Genomic DNA, 16188 nt, shown 5'->3' on the forward strand with positions numbered 1-16188 from the left:
GCAAGTACAAGACAATTTGACTGAATTATATAGAATGTACTACTTTACAGAATTGCCAAGAAACCTATAGAATACATAAATTCAAGAAGGATTCATTTCATGAATTGATAGATGATAGTCCCATAACTGATAATTAAATAAAACTAGAAATATTCCTGGAATGTTCTTTGAAGTAACAGTATAACAAGTGCTTGGAATATCCCTTAAGGGTATAGGGGAAAATGGTGCTGTTTTCAAACATTTTCCTTCTACTCACTGGTTAAATTAATACCGAGCAAGAAAAACCATGACTCTGTATCTGTATGACAACATTAGATTCTTAATAATGTTTTATCAGTATTTATAACAATAGACAATAGGTGTTTAAAATGTAAGACATTTTTGATTTTTATAAAAATTAGGAAATTTCTGGCTTAGCATTTTGGTGAGCCACTGGAGAAGCGCTGTTACCTGGCTAAGTTATCCCATTCTGTAGTAAACTTTTCTAAGAACACTTCAACGACATTCATACAGTCATGGTAATCTCTGGTTCTCTGAAGATCCTCTTCCCTTCGCAAGCACAGATTGTTGGACTGAAGACACAGATCTAACCACTGGTCATTTAAGTGACTAATTTCCTTGTGTTCAGGAGACTCCTGCTTTTTGGTTAACTTATTCACCCTTTCTGTAATAGCGGTCACTGATGCCTGTTTGCACTGCAGTTTCTTAACAAAATCCTAAAGGAGAGCAACAACAACGACAAAATAAATGATGTGTCATAAGCCCCCCCCGTCCAATAAATACAGAGTGAGATATAGATATAATACTTCTAAATGCTTCAAATCTGAAGAATGTATAATGAATGAGTCATGAGGAAGAAAGAAAAAGTCTAAAAATCATACCTCTTTATGGATACAAATTTTTAAGTATATAAGAATCAAATGGTAACTGTGGTATTTTCCTTTACTATGTTACTTTGAAAAGTATTAAGAAAACTGATAAATGTGAAACAATACTATAGTCATTAAGGAAAAAAAGGTAATATTTTTATCTTAAAGTACAGCCCTGGTTTTCTAAAAAAAAGTTCATTGCTTTTGAGAAAAAAATCCAATTTATCTCTACTCTTTTTTTCTGTATATGCAAACAGCATTCCAGTAGAAAATATAAATGCTCACTGTCACAACAAAAATAAATCTTAAATTTTGTTAAAAATCTGCGACAACGTCCAATCAAATTAATATACTTTAAGCCATTTTCTATTACATTTAAACTGTATATAAGTATATAATATAAATTTTATTTTTATTACATTTAAAATTAATTATATATCAATACATATTTTATAGGTTAGATAGCTATAATTGATATATTTACAATCCTACAGCTTCAGCAATATTGTGATGAAAAGCTAGTAAACAATAAGGCTTCATGTTTATTTAGTGGCAGCGTCTTAGGGCCCTATTGGCTAAACCACAACTGCTTTGTTCAGAAACAAACTACAAAGTGAATGTCCTTCTATCCAAGTAGCTAATTGGAGCTCCAAGAAAATATTTGAATGTTTACTTTCTCATCTGTCCTTTCCTGGCACCCAATGAAGGTTGTTCTGATTCTCATTCCTTAAATAGCTACACTAATGCTGAAGGATTGGCTGCCACACACTGGTGGTAGTCTCCTTTCTCTCCGCCGGAGACCTACTAATCCCTACCTTCACTTGGGAAACCATGTTCTGTGCAATGTTGAGTTCCAGCTCTGAGTGCCTCCTCTTCATATTCTGTAGTTGCTGGTCAGCATCCTGGAGGTAAATCCAAAGCTCAGCCTTCATGTGCTTGATCTCTCCCCAGCCCTGAGTTAAGTTCTGCGCCTGGGCAAGCCTTTGTTCAATCTTGAGAGAACACAGAGGCAAAGTTAGCAGCAATAGGTAGAGACATTTAGGTTTGATGAATCAGAAGTGTAATTCTTCAGGCTGTCCATGTACACAGGCCAACATACATGTACATATGTGCATATGTATGCACACACACACACACTGTAATGAATCTAAAAGAATTCGTTTGCTTAAAGAAAAGCAGATTTTCTTTTGCTTTTTCTATTTATATTTTCTAAAGACTTTAAATGTCCAAGACTTATGCCATGTGATTTCAATTAGTTTTGAAGCTCTAGAAGTTTTAAAAATTTATTAGGTCAGAGCTGCCTTAGTTGTTTTTTATATCGGGCATTTTAGTAGACACATCTGCTTGACTGACTGATGAATTTGGTCTTGGGGTTAACTAGAAAAGACTTATATTGTTCTCTGTTGTGCATTTGTTGATACTTAGAAAACACCAAGCAATGAATGCTTTGGATATTAGATCAGTTTCCCTGGTTTTCCAAACCATATGATTTATTTCAATAAATAATTTCTTTAAAAAGATAAATGAATTATATCATCTTTCAAAAGGATTTAAAGAGAGATTTGCTTTGATGATATAAAAGTAAAGAAAAAATCCTACATTATTTTATTATCTACATTATTATTTAATTAATTTCTTGAATACTTTTTTCCTTTATATCCTTTTACTACCATGAATAGTCAGTCAATTAAATAACAAAACCAAGTCTTCTTCTTTTTGTTTTAAACCTAAACGTGTTGCCTTGACAAGTTTAAGGCAGCACTAGCAAACACGTGGCTTCTGCGCTGCCATTTGCTGTAGATGAGTACTACAAACTCCTCACAACATTTTTCTACTGAGCCCAGATACAGCTTCAGAATCCTTCTCAACACCCCACTCAGTCACTGCCCGTGGATTAGGAGGGTCTTGCTGGATGGCATGCTCTTTGCCATCCCTAATAGAAAGTGAGAATCAGGAACCATTTTTATATGAAGTATTATCTAAAGTTGAAAAAAAAAAGAAAAGAATAAAAATGTGAGTGGAAGAATCAGAAAAGAGGAAGAGAGAATGGTAATTAAGGAGGAAAGAGGAGAGGAAAGAGGCACTAATGATTGGCACTTCCATGGAACTAAATGCTCCAATTCAGGGGCATTAGTATCAGTGTGCTTACTTTCTGAAATTCAGCTGAAACTCAGTATCTATTTATTATAATGGCTGTAGGAGCATTATAGAGAGAATAATCCAAGGAGAGATTTTCTTTCGCACCTAACATCAGGCAAGAGGATATAATAAAACAGACAAATCCAATGTGATTTTTTTTTAACTTTTTTACCATTTGCTCTGTTTGTTGAATGTCTTTTGCTGTGGTTTTCACTGAAGAGTTTGACAAGTCACACATGGAGCAGAGGAGATCTAAGTAAGTCCTTGCCTGTTCCTGCAAAGCTCTGAAGTGTTTGACCTGAAAAAAAACCGAACTTGTCAGAGAGAAAGAGAAACATGCTATATTTAGATAGCAAATATTTGCACCATTTGTAGTATTTTATTGACTTTTTAAAAATAACCTTGCTATACTTCATATTTTCACCCTTGTTATAAATGACACATATTAGTGACTTGCAGGAAGGAGTTCAAAACACACTGGCAGGGATCCATTTGTCCAGCAACTGCTTCTCAATGTAATTAGTCTGTATGTTCTAGGAAGGGGAATACCCAAGAAACTTCTATAATCTCCAGATTCTCTGCTCCCATTCTAGCTTGTTTTCTGTTTCAGAGAAAGGTTCAGTAGCCTACCCTGGCCTGCTTCTTCACATGTTTTTGCATATTCTGGAGACAGAAAGGAAAATGTCATTGTGCATTTGCAGAATTCACTGGAGACTGGTAAAAATGCACATGGCTGGGCTTTTTTTCTCCACAGAATGTTCATATAGTGCTCTTCCCTTTCCATAACCCTAAGAAAGGCTGATACTGGTGGATTTTTATACACAGAAACACAGAGAGATGTGTTTCTGTGAAGATACTCAGAGTGTATGCAAGCTCTGTGTTAGATACTGGGTACAAAGCAGTACCTTGAACAAAACCCTTATTTCCATGGAGCTTGCATTCTTATGAGAGAGACAGATAAAACATAAACAAATAAACAAGCATGGAGTGCAATGTTTGGTAGTGATAAACACCATGTAGCAGAACAAAGGAAGGTAAGTATGATGAAGAGGCACTGGTACTTTGGGAAGAATGTACCTCCGAAACTTCTCTGAGGAACAGAACTGAGTCAGGGAAGGAGCAAGTCATACCATGGGGTGATGAAGGGGGCAGCAGGTGCAAAGCCCTGAGACTGGAACAGAGTGACCCAGTAGGACTAAAGGTCAAAGAGGTGGGTGGGGGCAAACCGGGAAAGACCTTACAAGGGAGTTGACCATACATCTGAATTTGTTGGGTTTATACGTCTATGGCTTTTCAACCTCAGAACTACTGATATTTGAAGCCAAGTAAATCTTTGCTGGAGGGGCTGTCCTGTTCACTGCAGGATGCTCAGCAGTTTCCCTGGCTGATACCAATAGCATCCCCACCATTCCCAGGGGTGACAAACAAAACTGTCTTCAGACATTGACAAATGTCCCATGGGGAAGACAAATCACCCCTCCTTTCTGTTTACAAATCATGTGCATTGTTGTATGACATTTGAATTTCTTTGTAACTTTCAGAAGTTAAGTATACTTAGAATCATCACTTTACATATGAAACCACTGAGGCTCAGAGAAATTAAGTGACGTACCCATGGTTACACTGCTGAGCAGTGATTAGAGTTGACATCTTGGTCACAGTGCCCATGCTCTTTCTACCAGGCTGACCATCCCCAGTATCAGGTCCACCTTCCTAGCTAAACCATGAACTTGACTAGAGTCAAGCTCAGACCTTATGGATACTTTTATGCCCTCAGAAGCCAGCACACAATTTGGCACATAGTAAGTACTTATTAAAATTTCACTGAACGAATGAATCACAGTACAACATAAACTTTCAGGAGTCTACTACCTGCTTCACGGCTTCTGCCCTGCTAAGAGGTGGATGCTGGCTTGGCTTTAGGTCTGGCTGGACTGCAGAGAGCCAGGCCTGGCACTGCTGCAGAGTGTCCTGTCGGCTAACATGCTTCTGAAGTTCATGTTCCAAACTCTGGTATACCTGAAACAAAACAATCACACTGTGGTTATGAGAGTGTTCCAAAAGATCTCTGCTGATCTCTATAAACATCACTGGACCCCAATGAAACACAGGGGCAAATCCAATTAAATGAATTTTCCCTGCAGGATTCCCCGGTACCATATACACATTTAAGGAGTTTGCATAAGTTCAAAAATGTTGCGAAGCTCAGTGGCCATCTTCAATTCATAATTTCTCAATCCACACATTATAATCCCCTACTGGGGGACGAGAATGTGGGTGGGGTTAATGTAACTGTAGACGTGTGTTAGAATACATGACATCTTTGAAATAAATCATCAAACATAGATCAGAGGGCTTGCAGTCCCCACCCCCCGTGGTATAATTAGTTCACTTTTTGTTGAAGCTAGGAACTAAACATAAAGATAAAATACTGTATCATGGAAAGGTAACCCATATTTCTCTAACTGAAATGCTTCTGCTTTAAGAATATTGTCAAATTGGAACTAAACCGTAACATAGGGAAAGCGATAGTTGGATGCCCTCATTTCGTTTTAGAAGCTGTGTTCCAACAATAATAATGCAGAATAATCCAAACATTTTCTAGTATTAATTAATCAATTCAATTAATTAATCTTCCACCAGCCAACCAATTTCCATTTTATCCATAGACATATTGAGAAGCTATTATGTGTCTCATTGAAATCAAGGTGAAATATACCTATGTTTTTCTGAGCAAACTATTCTATTTAAAAAAAAAAAGAAGAAAGAAAGAAAAGAAAAAAGGAAATTAAGTTAGCCTGGCTTTTTATTAAGACAAGTGAAACAGTAATTGAATTGTAAACGCATCATCTTCATCTGATATTGGGACTGCCTTTTATTTATTCTTATTCTAGCAGAACTAAAAAGAAAAAAGGTGTTTTGTTCTCTTTATCATTTTTACACACTTTAATTATGAGGTTCTGATTATGTTCTTAGAATTTCATCTGTTTTTTAAAAAATTTATTTTTAAGCTATGTGTTTGTCTTTTGAACATTTACCAATTTTTTTTCAACTTGCGAAATCCTTAATGTGTAGAAATTGCCTGCTACAAAGTCAGTTTCAAAATAATTTCTGCTGAAGGAGGGCACTAAGCAGCTCACCAGAAAGCTCCATCATACTGTTTTATTTCACTTCACTCCCTTTCCCCCTCCGTGTCATCATCTACAATTATCTGTTAGATTTACTTTGTCCCTCTTTTTTCTTAACTTTTTTTCCCTTTTTAAAAAATTTGAATTCAATTAATTAACATATAGTATATTATTGGTTTCAAAGGTAGAGATCAGTGATTCATCAGTCTTACGTAACACCCAGTGCTCATTACATCATGTGCCCTCCTTAAGGCCCATCACCCAGTTACTTCATCCCCCACCCCCCTTTTTTTCCCTTAACTTTTTGAAAGTGAATTTTTCAAGTCTGGGAAGTCAACTAATATCACCCAGCATTTTTTTTTTTGTTTCAAATCATGATGAAGAAAGAGCATTCTTCCCATGTCACGTGTACATCTCCAGTTCTTACTGGCTAGCCCAGCAACAAAAATACATGGACTTTTTGTTATGCCACTTAAAAATTCTAAGATAACAAAAAACAATTCACTTATTTTACCTAATTTTTGTTAGAAGAGTGATTCTTATTCATCTTAGACTTATCTCTATAACATTAAGAATTCCATTTTAGTGGAAGTACACCCTTTAAATTATAACTCAAATTTGGTACTAGCTCCATCCAATTTCTGTATGAATTCATAAAAATATTGAATTGGAGTAGAACCTAGGCAGCATAGAGTTTAGCAGAAACTAATTATTGTGAAAATTACAGAATAAATTTACTTTGGTGTTGGAGAATAAATGGCAAATTAGAAGTATTGATAGTGTGCAAATAAAAGCAAAACAAAATTTAAAAAATTTTTCATAATCTATGAATAAAGGGATTGGATAAAGCTGAGTAACTGAAACTCACCACTTCATCATATCAATCAAATGTATGATAGTTCTGTGTCCACCTGGAGACTATGAAACCTAGCCTCTTATTTCCTGTCTGGACAAAACAAAACTAACCTAAAAACTGAAGATCAAAGCTATTTTTAAAAATATCTAGATTGTACAGACTTTCTCTTTAAGTCATCATCATTCTAGAATGTTCCAGGGGTACTCACCCTCTGAGCTGTACTGCAGATAGCCGAGTAACTATCCTTTGTGCCCTGCAGATGAGCGTGCACATTTTGTTTTAGTTTTGCTTGAAGGTGGTCTGCACACTGGCTGATCAAATTGTCGCCTTTAATTTTAAGGTTGTTCAAACGGTCTTCAAAACCAGCAATTTCTTCCATTATTGCCTGCAAAAATGAGAGAAATATACAGTTATCATGATTCCATTTTCAGTTTTTAAATAAGCAATTTATCAAAGTTTAAAATCAGTAATTTCACTGTTTAATGATGCTTTTGAAAGAGTTTTGAAATTGTCTTGCTTACCATATTAACAAAAGATGTATTTTTTCAGGGATACTCTAATGGGAAGAGTTACTGAGCTTAACAGGTTAGGTTATACAGGGATGATGCAGTAACAATTAAGACTAGAGTAAATTCACGGCTGATCTCAGTTGTAGAGTTACAGAGATATCTGTTCCACGGTATTATTACCAGCAAAAAGGATGTTCGTATATTTTTCAGCTCTATAAGTTATAATTCTGGTATAATTTATACCTAAAATATTATAATTACCATTTAATCTAATTTAATAATATCTAATTTATCTAATAATATCTAATTAGTAATTTATGTTTATATAATATCTAACTTACATTGAATAGTATTTATACTAATAAAAATATTTGCTGTGCACCATTTATTAAGCACCTGGTATAGTCCAGAAACTATATACACCCCTGATAAATGTATATTATTATCCTCATTTTACAGATAAGGAGACTGAAGCACAGAGAGGTTATATTATGCGCTCAAAGTCATACAACTAGTAAATGGCAGAGTCCCAGCCTCTGGACCCGGGGCTGTCTGACTCCAGCTTGTACACACCACTATCCCCACATGTGTTCTCTAGTGAGCACTCTCATCGACCACTTAGAGTGCAGAATCAAATTTCTCAAATCCAGCTTTAATTTCTTAATGCTATACAATATTAATACAAGTGGGACATTCCAACACAAGGTTTCTTGGGTTGATAGATAAATACACTTAAGAGAAACTCCAGTGGTCCCTCAGTAGCCCAGAGCCCACCACTTTTTGTGGTGGTGCTGGGTTAATGGTTATTATATATCTACCATATTGAAAAGAACCACTTGTCTTTGAGCTGTTACAGAACGACTACATCATGAGGTGACTGACGCTATGTCCTCAGTGCCTAACGGAACACACTATATTCCTGTCTCTATTCGTATTTGCTAAATAAAATTTCCTCCTTCATATAAGGAATCCTGAAGCCTAGAGGGGTTAACTGGCTTTCCCAAAACACACTAGACAGTCATCACATTATGACTATAATTAAGTTTCCCATTAAGGTCACCAAAATTGCTCCATAAAATTGTGACCAGACGACATCTGTCACCGGGCACATATAATTACTACAAATATAGATTAATAACGATAAGAACACTGTGGCTCAGTATCATACTTTGTGGCTTACAAAACACTTTAATGTACATCATCGCCTGTGATGACCACAACAGCTGCGTGATGGGACTGATATCATTCTTGCAGAACAGCGAAAGGAGGAGACTCAGAGAGGTTAAGTTCCCTTAGCTTGGAACGACAGAGTGGCTAGAATCCAGCCTTTCTGATTACTATTCTGGTATCCTATCTTTGGCTGCAGTTTTCTAAAATAAAGATAATCCCTTCCTCCGATAAATTGCTTTATAAAGATTAAATTCTGTGGGGGAAAAAATATTAGCTGGGAAAAATGCCACAATGTGTTCAGAAGTTGAAGGCCAGGATTTAACTGTTGTTGCTTCACTGAAATACGGAATTCGACTATTCTCAGTTATCAGACGTTCTTGAGACTCAGACCTGATTCCTTAAGAACAGTCGTTATGATCCAGAGATGGGCCTCCTCTCTCTCTCTCTCATTCTCTCTCTCTCTCTCTCTCTCTCTCTCTCTCACACACACACACACACACACACACACACACACACACACACACACATGGGCAAAGCTGCTAGAGCCACCCTGCATTCTTCGGCTCTTTAGACATGAGACGTACCTTGTGGTGGGCCAGTTGCTGGGTAATTGTCTCGAGACTGCTTGTCTCCATGAGGTCAGGCGCCACCAGTCTGCCTGACATCTGCAGCAGCCACTTTTCCACTTCTTGGAGCTCACTGTTATAATCTTCGTGGTCTCTAACTTTTGCCTCGAGGCTGCAGACATGCTCCTGTGAAGCCAGGTGCCCATTAGAGATGAATTTCAAGCCAAAAATCTACTCAGAACTGCTTTATAGTTTTAAAAACCCCGTGCAACTCATAGGGTAGGTACAGTTACCTATTTCAAAAAATTATTAGGGACAGAAAAAACATAATCATCATACCGTTTAAAATGACCAGATAAATAAAAGGAAAAAGACTGACTCATACCAGCCCTTAAGTTTCTGACAGATTAAAAAAAAAAAAAAAGTCAAGACCCTTTTCTGGTAAAGAAGCACATTTTTATTGAATTTCTAGTCTCTCCTTACCTTTCCTGCACCGCAGAGGTCCTTGTAATCACTTTGAAGCTTATCTATTTCATCCTTTAAAGTGACATCCTGCACGAGCTCCAGGAGAGCCTCACCTTTCTCTCTCACTGATTTTACTGAGGGCTCATGGGACAGCACCATTTGTTGAAGTGACTTGAAGTACAAAGAGAAAAAAAAAAAAAAAAAAAGGAAGAGTCAGCTCATCCCTGTGATCAAGGTGAATATATACATATGTCCGTGCAATGTGTGAGACGATGGACCTCAAATAAAGCTCTGATGCGTATTTTATAAATCAATAAACGTAAAACATTAAAGAATAATTTTTATGGCTAATAAAGTTTTAAAATACAGAGGAAGAGTAACACATCAAATAATCCTTCGCATGTGGAGGGGGATGTATGCAAAAGAATTACCTTTGGCTAAATGTAACCTAGCGCATATTTCTGGTTTCTACCTCATTTCTTCGACTGGAGGAAAAAAAAAACAACTCAACACAAAAGGGAGTGAGGTGTTATCATTTGATTTTGAGTTCATGAAGTTTATAGCAGCTTGAGCTGGATGTGAAGTTAGAGAGACAGATTCCAGCTGCAACTTTGCTGTGATAGGCTAAAAGTGCTATTTAAATATATCAAGGACTCAGTGGGGGGAGGAAAAAAAGGGAAAAGCAGTTGTGATCTTATGTGGCACCTTCAAAGACATGTATACTCTCACCCTTGGCAAAAAATAACAACAACAACAACAACAAAACAAGGATAGGAATAGATATACTGGCTGGAGGAGGAAACTTCCAACAGGAAAAGCTCTGAGGTAAGCCACCACACTGTAATTCTTAAAAAAAAATATTGCTAATAATTTGGGTCGAATTTAGAACACAAATTATTCCACATATAAGCCTCAACAAATTCTTTCAAAGATTTGAGCAGGTGAAATAGCTATATTTACATATCATATACAGCTATAGACATATCACCATTTATTCTTTCAAAAATTAATTTCTAAGATGTTTAGCTACAGTTGGTTACTTAAAATTTATTTTCTTACAAATACGGTGTCTCATTTTCAATTCACCATAGATCAGCTTATAGGCGTTGGGTACCAAAAGATGAAGGAAGGACTCTATATGAAAGAGATAAAATGTATAGGTGTGAGATCCTGATGACAGGAAGACTTATCTGGAGTATCCCTGTACCTGAATCAGACTGTCAGAATAGATCTCCATTTATTGATACAATCTTTGAATATCAGGCAAATATGATTCCTGAATGGAAAAGTAAGTCTGATGTAGCGTATCTAGACAAATCAATCTACATCACTCACCACCAGTAGAACGGACATGTTAAGGATATTTTCCAGCACCCATTAAGGGCGACACACCAGGAATCACGTTCCTCCCATTTAGTCCCTGCCTGCAGGACCTTCCCACACATTTGTCAGTAACAACACACTACCTTATATTTAGATAATTGAGCTTTTTTCTCATATAATTCCATTTTGGGTTCTTCGGGGGTGTGTAGGAGTTCTTGATATTCTGATATCCACTGAGTTAGTGCTTTGTATTTATCCGAGAACTCCTTTGCTAAAAGAAGGCCTTTCTCCAGAGTCATGTGCTCTTTCCGGACAGTACTGGTCAGTTCCTTCAACTGCTCCACGTGCTCCTGGATCTTTTTCCTTAATGTCTCTGCCTCGCTGTCCTCCAAGTATTTGAGAGCCCTCTCTCCTTTCTCTCGGGCTGATTTCAGCAAACTATGGCCTTTCTCCATGTCTTTTAGCAAACCCTGAGGAAGAGAGCGAGCAGGAAGCAAATATAGAGTTAGTATTTCTCTCCTTTTAAAGAAAAGGCTTTCAACTCTCATTCTTGAGTTTCCCCTTAAGATTCGTTTTTGAAGTTTTATGAAGAGGTGATCTGCCAGGAATCAGAATCTTCTTTTCTTTACTTCAATAGAGGTTTTAACAATTCTTGATCACTATATCATTTCCAGATCAGAGCCTTAAAAAAGAACGTGATGTTCTTCCCATCCTTGGTAGTATCCCTAAAGGTCTGAGCAAAAACTCTTTTGTACATACATGGTGCCATGAATTAGACATAATTTTTTTTCTCTTAAATTTTAAGTGTCAAACTGGAATTCAGACATAAGCAACCAAGTCTAAGTCATTCAGGTGACATCACATCACAAATAACTAAAAGCCAGCTTTTAGCCTTATGGAGATTACAACTTAATATTTGGAGTGAAGCCTGGGCCACAGACCATCACTCATCCCGGGGCCGGGGTGAACACACATGCTCCCGATGTCTGCCCGAGGGAATGGAGCAGCAGCATGGAAGAGCAAAGGCTGGGAGACAAGTCCAATGCGTGTGCACCTACCTCCAACATCTTCATTTTTTTCCCCATCATCGCTTTATCTACTCTGTCAATTTTGGTGGCCACGTTCTTGAAGTTTTTATGAGTAGAGCTGTACCAATCAGAATAGGAACTTAGGGATAACTCTGATTCCTCCAAACTCTGGATCTCTTCCTCCAGGAATTTTATTTGTTCCTTTAAAAGGAAAAACAGAATTGGACAGTAAATCACAGACCTATACCAGTGCCTTTCTTGATAAATGTGTGTCTTCACCAGAAGTTAATGCAAGGGAGATCATTTTCGCTTGTGAAATTTGCTGGCCTGTAGCAAGCAGCTGGTGGCCCACTCACCAGTACTTGGAGAAGAAGGGCCTGGTATCTGGAAGTCAGCTGGGTGGCCTGGCAGCCCATCCGGCTGCTCACATGGTTCTCATCCAGCATCTCCTGCGCTCTGGCTCCCACTTCCTCAACGTCATCTTTGTATGCGGTGGTTTCTTCGTGCCACTTCTGAAATGACGTAAACATGGCAGGAACAGGATCAGTCTTAGGCATTACTGCATTAGACAAATATATATATATATCTTCTTAATAGGAAATGATTTTAGTGTATATTCAGAATATATTTATTTGGAGATATAATTTTGAAAATATACTACATATAACCATCATGAAAAACTGTATTACAGCAATATGATAAAAGTTGTACACGTCTTATTTGGACACTTTTCTGTATATACTGCACTTCAGTGCAAGAAGAAAGTATAAAAATATATAAAATCATCCTAATAGGAAATTTCAGTGTATTTTAGAATATATTTATTCTGAGATATAACTTTGAAAATGTGTTTTATATAACCTTCATGAAAAATTGTATTATAATAACATGATTAAAACTATTCCTTAGGAGTCTGAATACTTTTCTGTATATATTACACTGGCTCAAACTTTTTTCAAAAAAGAAAGAATATATCTTCTGTTAGATAATCTTCTGTTAGATAAATCTTAAACTAGATGAATACAGATAAGAAATTCCAAGGGCTGGGGACACCGAGGTGGCTGAGTTGGTGAAGTGTCTGCCTTCAGCTCAGGTCATGATCCCAGGGTCCTGGGATTGAGCCCTGCATCAGGCTCCCTGCTCAGTAAGGAGTCTGCTTCTCCCTCTCCCTTTGCCTCTCTCCTGCTTGGGCTTTCTTTCTCTCTCTCTCTCAAATAAATAAATAAAATCTTAAAAAAAAAATCCAAAAGCCTAAGTGTTATTTTGATCATGCCCACTCAATTTGCATAAAAGTTAGAATAAAACTAATTATCAAGTATTATTTCAATGTACTACATTAGAGCAATTTCATATCAGAACCATACACTTAAATGATTTCAATACTATCATTTATGCATCTTTACAAAACAAGGTAATAGGGTATGAGGAGAAAATACAAAATATTTCATTAAATTATATCTTAGTAAAGACTAATTTAAGATTCTATTCAATAATTGCTATTGAAGAATGTTCTGTATAGTAGTTCTCTGCTGCAAGCAGAAAGAGATTTTGCAAAATTTAAATCTTGGACAAAAAGTTACTAAATATTTTAACGAAACAAACTATGCAAGGTCACTGCTGCTTTGACAAAGATCAAGAATTTACAGGAGTTGTACCTTCATCTGATGTAACTGTATCTCCTTGGCTGCCCGGCTAGACTGACGTCCTGTCCTGACACTCACTTTGCTCTCCAGTGTTTTGAGCCACTCATCTACTTGCTGATACTTTTGTTCCATGAGCCTCAATTTGTTGACTACATTATTGAAGTGAGTCCGGGTCTCAGACAGTCGCTGCTGGTAAGCCTGCCAGTCCTGCCGGAGAGACTCTAAAGCCCGATCCTCCGTCTGGGGGATGCCCGATGGTATCACTTCCTCTCTGCTGTGTAGCACCGAATTCAACAGTGCCTGCCCCTCTGCGCAGCGCACCTGTAGCTCCTGCAGGGGAAGGGGAAAGGATGGCTATCATGCCTCATTCATGTTTTACATCTGCGCAAGTTATTATGTCTCACCCAAGTCAACTGTGCCAGCTCGAACTTCACATGAGAAAAGAATTATTTTATTCTGTCTTATACAAAAAACAGGTTCCAAACACTGACCATTGTTTCTCAAGTCAGGGGAAAGACTCAAATATTTCCAGTAAAATAATCATAATGCACATATACACAACTGTACACACACACACACCCAATCTTAGATACAGTTCCTGAAATTTGACTTTTCAGCTTACAGGCAAAAACAACTGTGATTAAAGGGGTTTTGATTAAAAGAATAACCTAGGCTTGTTACGGTTCATCAACTACTCAGAGAGTCCCAGGCTTCTTGTTTTGACATTGAATGGGATCCGTGCTATACTCGTGGCTGAAAAAGGAACTATGGACCCTTGTTTTTGCTAAGAGATATCCTTTGCCAAAGCTGTTGTAGCGGACATGATGGTCAAGAAAAGTTGGCCCTGGAGAGTACAGGGCATACAAACCTGGCAGGCTGACTATCACACCTACCCACTAGGTGGTTACCAGGTGCAAACACCTTTTCTTCCACCAAAGCATAAGCCATAAAGGTTTACCCTGCGAATGTGGTATGAATCAAGTCTTGAAGAACATAAATTATTTTTATAGAAAGGAAAAGTGTTATATCCGTAAGGATGCTGGCAAAACAATGTTATATGCTTGTTTTTCTAATGTTTAAAGAATCCACAGTGTTACTCAATCTGATCATCTAAAGTTGAAAGGAACCAAGTCTCACCAAGAATGTTAAAAGTACCAACATATTTAGTTAAAATATGGTATCATTTTAAAAATCTTCAGTATCAAGTCATTTGAAATTGCTGATATCTGACAATTCATTTAATCTACAAAAATAGCAATCTCTTATGGTTCAAACTAATGGATACATTTTTTCTCAGCTATAATGCCACTCCAAGAATTTTGTAATGTAAATGTTTTGTAAATGGAAAAGAACAAGACATATGGTAAAATATGAATCAAAATGTCCAGAGACAGAAATTTTATTCCAAAATTCTTAGTTTTTTTAAAAGTTAAGTTTATACAATATTTTCTCTTAATTCAAGATTGGCAAACTTTTTTTAATAAAAAACACAACAGTAAACATGTTAGGCTTTGAGGGCCAGTCTCTGCCGCAACTATTTAAAACTCTGCCACTGTAACACGGAAGTACCCAGAGATGATACATAAGTGAATGGGTGTGGCTGGGACTCAATAAAACTTTATTGAAAATACAAGCATTGTGGCCATAGGCCATAGCTTACTGGTCCTTGCCCTAATTTATTCATCTTCCCCATATACTGCAGTCTTTCCAAATGTTAGAACAGTTTTCTCTATTACATGAATCATCACTGTATTAGGTAAATTCTTATATATCCCATGCCTCAAGTATTTACTCTGAAGGAAAAAAATATGGCACAATGTTTTTAAAATCTCTATGCTCTATGACCCAGATCAGGCCTTCAGTTTACACAAAATAATTTGTGCACATGCCCCACGTGGCTGGGCGCCCCACAGCACTGTGCGCACTGCAGGACCCCGGGAGGCTGAAGCAGCTCCGGCGGGTGGTTGGAAGCTCACGATTCTCCACCACCTTCTTCCACCACTAGCATCTTCCCTCCTTTTTAAGACTCGTGCTGACTCAAAATAAGACAATGTAACACATGGCGAAACGAGAGGTGGCTATCAGTTTGGGCCACACTACTACTGACTGAAGGGAAACAGTTTCTTCTGACCAGAACAAGACACACATCTGCTGGCAAGGAGTAACTTATTGGCCCTGTTCCCACACAGAAGGCTAGAGAGCTGGGTATCTGCTTGCCAGGAGTTTGAAGTGAAGTGCTGAGGGGGTTATTTAGCAAAAACAAAGCCAGCTCTAGTAAAGTAAATTACAACAGCTACACGTGTAAAATAAATTACAACAGCTACAGACTGGAGCACCTATTATTTTGAAACAGAATGGATTAGATCCTTGCATAAGCTAATGAAACTAGGACCCCTTTCACTTTTACTTCATATATACTTCATGAGTGGAGCATTATTTAAATTAGATTTTTCTCCCACCTCATTGAATCCTTCCTCATGACAACTTTGTGG

General features: G+C 37.3%; 1 protein-coding gene across 13 annotated transcripts in view; it reads right to left on the reverse strand.

Annotated features, from left to right (window-relative positions):
- SYNE1 (spectrin repeat containing nuclear envelope protein 1) overlaps window positions 1-16188 on the reverse strand; it is a 437003-nt gene that overhangs the window by 184879 nt on the left and 235936 nt on the right. For all 13 annotated transcript variants that reach the window (XM_034669323.1, XM_034669329.1, XM_034669326.1 and 10 more), the window contains 11 exons: window positions 13709-14026; window positions 12410-12565; window positions 12084-12254; window positions 11169-11495; window positions 9721-9873; window positions 9256-9423; window positions 7201-7377; window positions 4881-5027; window positions 3181-3306; window positions 1685-1861; window positions 451-716 (listed from right to left, as the gene is read on the reverse strand). In XM_034669323.1, the coding sequence (XP_034525214.1) occupies window positions 451-716; window positions 1685-1861; window positions 3181-3306; window positions 4881-5027; window positions 7201-7377; window positions 9256-9423; window positions 9721-9873; window positions 11169-11495; window positions 12084-12254; window positions 12410-12565; window positions 13709-14026 (2186 nt within the window). The remainder of the gene's footprint in view (window positions 1-450; window positions 717-1684; window positions 1862-3180; window positions 3307-4880; window positions 5028-7200; window positions 7378-9255; window positions 9424-9720; window positions 9874-11168; window positions 11496-12083; window positions 12255-12409; window positions 12566-13708; window positions 14027-16188) is intronic.

The sequence above is a fragment of the Ailuropoda melanoleuca genome, chromosome 10 (assembly GCF_002007445.2).
Source record: "Ailuropoda melanoleuca isolate Jingjing chromosome 10, ASM200744v2, whole genome shotgun sequence".
In the NCBI taxonomy this organism is placed as follows: Eukaryota; Metazoa; Chordata; class Mammalia; order Carnivora; family Ursidae; genus Ailuropoda; species Ailuropoda melanoleuca.